This window comes from Lingula anatina, chromosome 4, assembly GCF_051362555.1.
Source record: "Lingula anatina isolate TDL-2025a chromosome 4, LinAna3.0, whole genome shotgun sequence".
Lineage (NCBI taxonomy): Eukaryota > Metazoa > Brachiopoda > Lingulata > Lingulida > Lingulidae > Lingula > Lingula anatina.
Window position 1 is genome coordinate 8,845,813 of NC_141770.1, and position 7,616 is coordinate 8,853,428.

The 7,616-nt window shown below is 39.1% G+C and overlaps 1 protein-coding gene across 2 annotated transcripts; it reads left to right on the forward strand.

Annotated features, from left to right (window-relative positions):
- Positions 1–4,784, forward strand: LOC106168394 (uncharacterized). 2 transcript variants are annotated; one of them, XM_087011020.1, is made up of 5 exons: positions 1–145; positions 445–682; positions 2,318–2,503; positions 3,060–3,189; positions 4,450–4,784. In XM_087011020.1, exons 3-5 carry the CDS (start codon positions 2,340–2,342, stop codon positions 4,465–4,467), a joined length of 312 nt encoding a protein of 103 aa, XP_086867146.1. In that variant the 5' UTR covers positions 1–145; positions 445–682; positions 2,318–2,339; the 3' UTR covers positions 4,468–4,784. The 2 variants fall into 2 exon arrangements, with proteins under 2 accessions (XP_086867146.1, XP_086867147.1); XM_087011021.1 differs by lacking the exon at positions 1–145 and adding an exon at positions 1,637–1,743 and having other exon boundaries at positions 359–682.
- The last annotated feature ends 2,832 nt before the right edge of the window (positions 4,785–7,616 follow it).

A 7,616-nucleotide genomic window follows, 5' to 3' on the forward strand; every position in this document is an offset into this window, starting at 1 on the left:
CTGGTTCCCTGCAAAGACGGCGCGTGCGAAGGCGGGGAGGCCATCAGCGGATTTGTCAACTCTTCTTTCATCTAGGGTTCGCCATATTTGATCCGCCAATCAGTAGATCCGAGGATCACATGTTGTGAATGCCCTCTTAGACGATGTAAGATAACATAAAAAGATTCACTTGGGTGATAACGACGTTCCACTACTAATTAACGTAGTTGGACGGAAGCTGATAAGATAGCAGGGCTCCGTATCTCGAAAGGTTCGCTATGTTGCGCACGTGCGTTAGTGTCTCGATTCCATAACCGATTCTATTTCGAGATACGGGGCCATGGAATCGAGACAATTGCGCACGTGCGCAACATAGCGAACCTTTCGAGATACGGAGCCCAGGTCTTTTTGTCGCGGGCTGCGACCGCATGTTACCTCCAAGTTTAAAGTTTATAAATATAATAGGCAAAAGCCTGCTGTCCTACGTGAGATAACAATGACGATCAGCCACAGCCACACTCATTAATGAGATAACAATTGGTTTAAATGCCGATGACCAGTGTCTGATCCACTGAATGAATCACAGAGAGTAGTAACGAACCGGGAGGAATAACTCCATCGTGAGACACCAGCACCGAGAGACCTGTACTTTCTAGCCTCCATATGTGATTATTCCTCTCTATAAGTCAAAGCTGATCATAAGGTAAGTGTATGACTGTCACTCAGACTGTAGCTAACACAAGAATAACTCTAACCTTTGCCACTGGGGTTCACTTTACTTGGCGGCAAGACAAACTGAATCCGTTCCTTGTTCTTTGAACAGGTTTTGGTGCGAGTAATTTTATATACATACCTTTGTCTGCTGTCATTTTTGCTTGGGTTGAGGAGGAGGGGCAAAAGTTTATTTAACTCCAAGATTCCGGTGCGAGGATGGTTTTATTACCCATATATAAATACCCTTCTAGGTCCATTTTGATACTATGTAGTGATACTTTTTGGTACATAGATTTAAAATGGTTCTTTCATTTCAACTTGATTATACATGTAAAGAACTCTTACTTATTCTTGGGGTAGCGTAAGGGAGGCCCTTGCTTCAGCCCGGACTATATATGCTTTGAAGCATACTGCTATTATCTATTTTTCAAGATTTTTACAAAATTATTCTCTAATCCTCCATATTTGGACACTTTTGGGTACGGTTTCTTTAATATTTATTCACGTCAAAGTTTTCGAATTTTTTTCCTGAAAAAAAGGTTTTGGGGTTATTTAAAACAATCCAAACCAGGATTTTGAACGCATTCTAAGCAGATGAATTGCTTCTTGTTAAAAATGAAAACCTTCAAAATGTGTTTTGACAGACAAATGGCCTTAAATCATTGTCGTGGAATAATAATTATAATGGTCGCCGCCCTTTGCTCCTTTGGAATTAACGCGGGTCAAGGCATGAAACTTAACTTCAAATTACAGACCTGTAGACGTAGTTAAACTTAATTTGAAGTTTCCTGACTACACTGCGATCTGATCTTTAGACGGGATCACTTAATTAACCAAAGCCATCTAATATGCAAATTTAATTAACGAATTGTACCATGTGATGCACGCAACAAACGGTGAATATCTTCTACCTCTTGGTATGTAATTTTAAATTTTACATTAGATGTAGCTCTGCGACTGCACTATAATCAGGAGACTTGGAAGCTATAAGAATACGGTATTACATATTCGACCTAAATACTACTATTACTCTGGACATGCCAGTCTACTGTAACTAAGATCTAATATCCGTTTAACGGTTTATTAGATCTTAGACTGTAAGTACAATGTATATTTACTGACATAACTGAACCCCATCTTTTCATAAGTTTTCTCCAGAACACTTGACCAGATGATTAATAATCATTGAGGCTTGAAAACATTTCTGTAGCTGTATGCGCCAGTGCTTGCATAGTAAATAGTAGGTTGAAAATGATATGCTTTAATGAACACAGTGAAATCGCAAAATCGCGGCCTTTATCTATCGTCTCTTCACAAGCAGTCTGTTTGTACTCGCTCTGCCAAATGTAGCTGCCAAATATTCAAGATTGCTCAGTGCATTTCTTCTTTTGTTCTGCCAGACGCCATGTAATGCTTAAAATGAAAACTCAGATTGCACAATATATATATATATATATATATATATATATATATATATATATATATATTCCCTTCCACTGAATCCCTTTTCCGTGAGAAATGCGTGCCCTGAGACGAAAGGGTTTTACTTATCAATGAAAGACATATTTGTTTCCAGATGAAGTGCATGTTGTTTTCTTTTAATATTTCTTTCTTTTATTTATAGATATTATATCCAATTTGTCAAGATGAGTGAAAGTGGTCTGAAAGCCAAGTTTTTAGAGTTCTGTGCAGAAGGGCGCGACAAAGTGGATTCGGCAAAACTGTCGAAAATATTTAGAGATTGTAAACTATTAAACAAGAAGCTAACCGCAACTGACGTGGATATTTTATTCAATAGAACGGCTAATGGGTAAGTCATTTTTTTCGTTTATCTATCCCTTTGATCTGTCAGTGTTTGATTTTCCGCATGCATCCGGTAATCTCACCGTGAATGCCACGCTGTATTTTGTTTAACATAAAAATTACTTGGCTGCTCTATCTGATAAAAAGGCCAGTTGAGTTGGAAAATCAGCATGATTTCTGTACATTTACAAAAGTTATTGCATTTTTGCATGCATGTTTTTAATGGCGTTCCAACCATAATTGCTAATTTGCAAATTTGATTTACTTTAAATGTACAAGGAAGTTTTGTTTAATAAAAAGTCATGTTTTCTTATATAAATTTAACCAAAGTGGTGGTTTGCAGTAATGTTTTTATTTATTTGAGTTAATGTCATGGGTAGGTTTTATTCTGTAGTCATAAAAAAGGCGCTTGATAAGCTGTCACATATTAAAAACGATAAAAAATGTCAAAAATGTATTTTGCTTTGAATCACGTGGAGATTTAATTGTTAATTGTGCGGTGCTTGGATCGCTGTTAATAAGATCTAACAAATGTATTTACGTGTACAATCATCTAATTGCAGGGCAAGATATATTGACTTTCAGCAGTTTGAAGATTTGCTGGACAATGAGAGAGTAAAAGAGGCACATCCTAATATTGATATTAAAGCCAAGATTGCCGAAAGTGATGGGCCCAGGACATTTGAAACAACTGTAAGTTTACATGTGCTGTCCCCCGTTCAATTTAAAATCCTTAGCTGTCTACGCTTAGCTAGATGTCTCAAAGAGGAGATTACATTGTACCAGACCAAAGAATCTAAGACCCCATTTCCACAAATTTTAGATCGATCTTTCCCCATGGGGAGTCTCACTAGATTACTGTCAGCTTAGCCAGCTTAAATGTCTGTCCCGCCTACTGTAAGGGGGTAATTAACTTTCGCGCTCGGTCGGCTGACAGCAATTCAGTGTGAAGTTAGGTCGATTCCAGGAGTTATGTCGATCTAGTTGGAACGATCTAAATCTCTAGGAATGTGCTCTAAGACCCTAGCCCTATACCTATATTGATCAAGCCGGATCGACCCATCTCTGAAGAGATTCTCGCTAAATTGCTTTCAGATTAAGCGACTTAGGTATCTGACACGCCTACTGAAGCGCCTAAACGATGGTTATTCACCCCTAACAGCTTCAGTAGGCGTGCCAAACATCAGAGCCGCTTAAGCTAAATGTCATTTAGCGAGAATCCCCCTGAGATGGATCGATCCCGTTAGATCGGTCTAGGTATGGGAAAAGGGTCTTAGATTCTTTTATTATTATTATTATTATTATTATTATTATTATTATTTTTTTTTTTGGGGGGGGGGGGGTGTTCTCACTTTCACAAGTTTGCTTCCAGCTGTTTGGGCAGAAGTTCTACACCCAAGGTATCAGTTGTATCTTGGACCCATAGACCAATCAAAATAGAACCAGTTAAGGGTCATTTTGAGCATGTGGGCCCCATTGGTCGAGCTAATAAGATCCAGAAATAAATGCTTTATGATCCACCTGAATTGTCTTAGATTTTGGGCCAAGAGTTACACACTGACAGTTTCCTCCTTGTAGTTCTGCTTTAGTTGAATCCTGAATAAAACCTAAATCAACTAAGGCAACGCTGGGCCAAAGTTACACACTGCTTTGGAAGTTACACATCGACAGTTTCAAGATAAAACAATAAACAGCACACCTTTAAATAATTTGCCGCGTTAGGGGCTTACGCGACAAGCTTTCAAGTGGGTTCGCCGTTTTTGATACGCGGATCTATTCGTCCTCGGGCCAACCTGACTCTGAACAGGCCCTTACTCTGTCATATTTTATTTTCCTTCCCTGAACACTTCTGTGTTTACTTTAGTAACTCAAGTAGATGTTGAAACTGCTCACTTGGAAGCATTTTTGTATGACATTTAATTTTGTTAGTAACTCAGAAGTTTGTGGTTTCAGGGCAGGGGAGGAAACTGACTAGGTAGCACGTTTGACGAAAACTTCCAAGTACAGTGGCTCTGACAAAGAAAGATTTGATGGCAATAAAGACAATGGAATGGAAGGCCGTGCGGATGCTGACAACAGTGGATATGTTGGAAATTACAAGGGTGCTGGAAGATATGACGCCAAGCTTTGAGATCAAGAACTTTTTTTGCATTTGTTGCTTTGTGATCATTTGTAGGCAGGCATAATATGTTGTTTTAGAATAGAGCGGAGAAAGAGTCCACAAACTAAATAAAGGTTGGCTAACTTTGATTATATTTCATGAAATAAACAATTCTGGCAATTAGAAACTAGTGTTGTTTTTCATAAAACGATTCTCACTGTCGTTAGATTGTGTGCGTTTTATGAGGAGGAGGGAGGAGAGGGGAGGGGGGACTGAGGTGCCCCTTTGTTGTCTGGAGTATAAATTTTAATTTTATAGAATTTTTCTTATTCAAATTTTAAGAAAAAGTGTCGTTAAAAAAATTAAACGATTCTGACAACCAGAAACCCCTGTCCTTTTTCGAAAAAATGAACCTGGCAACTATAAACTAGTTTCCTTTTTAAAAACTATTCTGGTAACCAGAAACTCGATTTTGCGGTAGGAGACAAGAGTGGACTGGCTAAAAAGATCCGTAAGACTGAAATGTAGCTTGTGTTGGAAAACCAGTCCGATTGCATTCTTTTCTGGCAGCAATGCAGTTCTTAATGAAGTTTTCTTTTTCACATATTTGCACTTAAAAGTCACTCTAAGAACGTCACACGATTTGTCGTAGGTCTCTTCAGTAAGTGCGCGAATGTTAATTTGATTATGCCTATGGGTGCTTTCCCAGAGATTTAGATCGATCTAAAGATTAAGTTTTAGATCGACCTAACTCCCTGGGGGTTCACGCTAAATTGCAGTCAGCCGAGCGGGCACCATAGTTAATTAGCCCCTTACAGCTTTTAGTAGGCGGGACAGACGCTTAAGCCGGCCAAGCTGACAGTAATCTAGTGAGACTCCCCACAGGGATAGATCGATCTAAAATTCTATGGAAATGGGGTCGATGGCATAGGTTGAATCTGACCTCATCGGCGTAATTCGCATGCTTCCAAAATTGTGCCCGAAACCGCTATTAGATGCTAGTGCACTGCAGAAGTACTCGGCAGTGCAGCTCTATCGACAGAGGCTTCCTCAGAGGTCGTCTTGCATAGACTAGTTTTGTTTTGTTGATTATCTGAAGGTTTTCATGATGAAATTAATCAGTACGGTGCATGCATGTTTGTTTCTTTTCAATTCGGTTAAAATACTAGCACTTGACCGATTTTGCTAGTTTACCTATTCACTTACCATCTATTCAAATCTATTCTACTAATAGATTTATTTTATCATTACATTTTTACATTTCATGGTTGACTGATGTGGTATTTTAAAGTCGTTTTACATGGTGTTTGGATTCATATAATGAACAGATAAAAAATGACAGATGTCCGTGAGCAGAAACGAACATAAGACATTTATAGTATAAACACAGACACAGTATTAGTTCTGGTCAATTCAGCATCTATGGGTTTTAGTGAATGACAAACAAGACATGACTATGTGAATTTCGAGTTTTATAACAGCCATTTGAAGCTCAAAAATCCACAGTAAGAGACGGACGCGAAATGGGTCGTGTCAATCTCGCATCTATGGAGTTCAGTAAGTGGAGAAACAGACACAGCCATGTCATTTTCGGTCTCAATGCTCTGTAGTGAAGGACAAACGCGGCATAGGTAGGCCTTGTCAATTCCGCTGCTCTAGGGCTTAATAACATACGAAATAGACACGCTGCATGTCGTTTTAGCATGTGAAGGGGCGTCAAAAAAACGCACGCGTAGGCTCCTATGGGTCATGGTTCTTTCACTCTTTCTTCCTTTCTGTCTTTCTTTTTCTCTTTCTTTCTTTCTTTTCTTACTTATTGAAACTTAGGCAGGCAGTCAGCATTGGTCTCGGATTGCACAGTATTAATAGATTACGATTAAGAAATAAACTCAACTGCAAAGTTGACCGAAAAGAGCGTGACAAAATGTTGGTCGAGTGTCCATCTGTTATTGCAGCAGCTGTGCTTGCAAGTATTTCACAACTAAAGCATTTAGTAAACCGGTCAAATTCTCTCTTAGAAGCAAGCTTGACCAGATGATGTTTTAGACATAAATGCATAAAGATACAAATTGATTAGGCATATATATTAGTGTTTTGGCAGGTCTATCGTTGTTAGATGTGCGGTTTGAGGGGTCGTTGAGATATGCTGTTATCTAACGGAGGCTTAATAGATAATGATGCTGATGACTTTTTCTTGATTCTCGTTTTTTAAAGATTAATCAATGAATTTACTTCTCGTTGTTTTATTTATCTATTTTATCAACCATATGTTAATTCCATTTTGTATTTTTATTCATTTGTTTCATTTATGTGTTGATTTTAAGGCAGTAAATTGTACACGTATTGATATAGGGTTCAGGGACGAGATAAATAAAACATAGGTTTGAATTAATGCAGTGCAGTATAACAGCTAGGTCAAGGGTATGGCAGGCCTACTGGAATATTGATCTAGAACTGTGCCGTGTTACAAGTGACAGGCTACCGTGGTGCACACACAACAACAGGATCTCTGCACGCTAGGATATCTCAGGGCCGGATCCGGGATTATTTGAAAGGGGGGGGTCCGGTTTTTAGGAATGACAGGCTGCGGATTCGAAGCCGACCCTCGTTGTAGGGCCCCGAAAAATATTGGTATTTTAGGGGACGAGCGGATACTGTTTAGAGCAAAAATTCAGCTAGTCAAAATACTAATTTCAAGAGGGGGCCATTGGTGTGTCGGGGGGGGGGGGGGGGGGGGGGGGGGGGGGGGGGGATACATGTAGTCGGTTTCCACAAACTAAATTATATGAGCAGCAGCAGCAGCAGTAGTAGTAGTGAAGGTACATAAGATAAAAAACTGAAAAACCGGACAGGATAAATAATTAATTGAAATAGATAATGCAGAATGAAGTAAGAAAAAATAAACTTTTAAAATGAAAATAGCATATCGCGTTAGGCCACAGCCATCTTAAATCCCATCACGTCATTACACCCTCGGCTTCAGGTTACTGACGGTGATACCCCTTTCTTCCGCTGATTA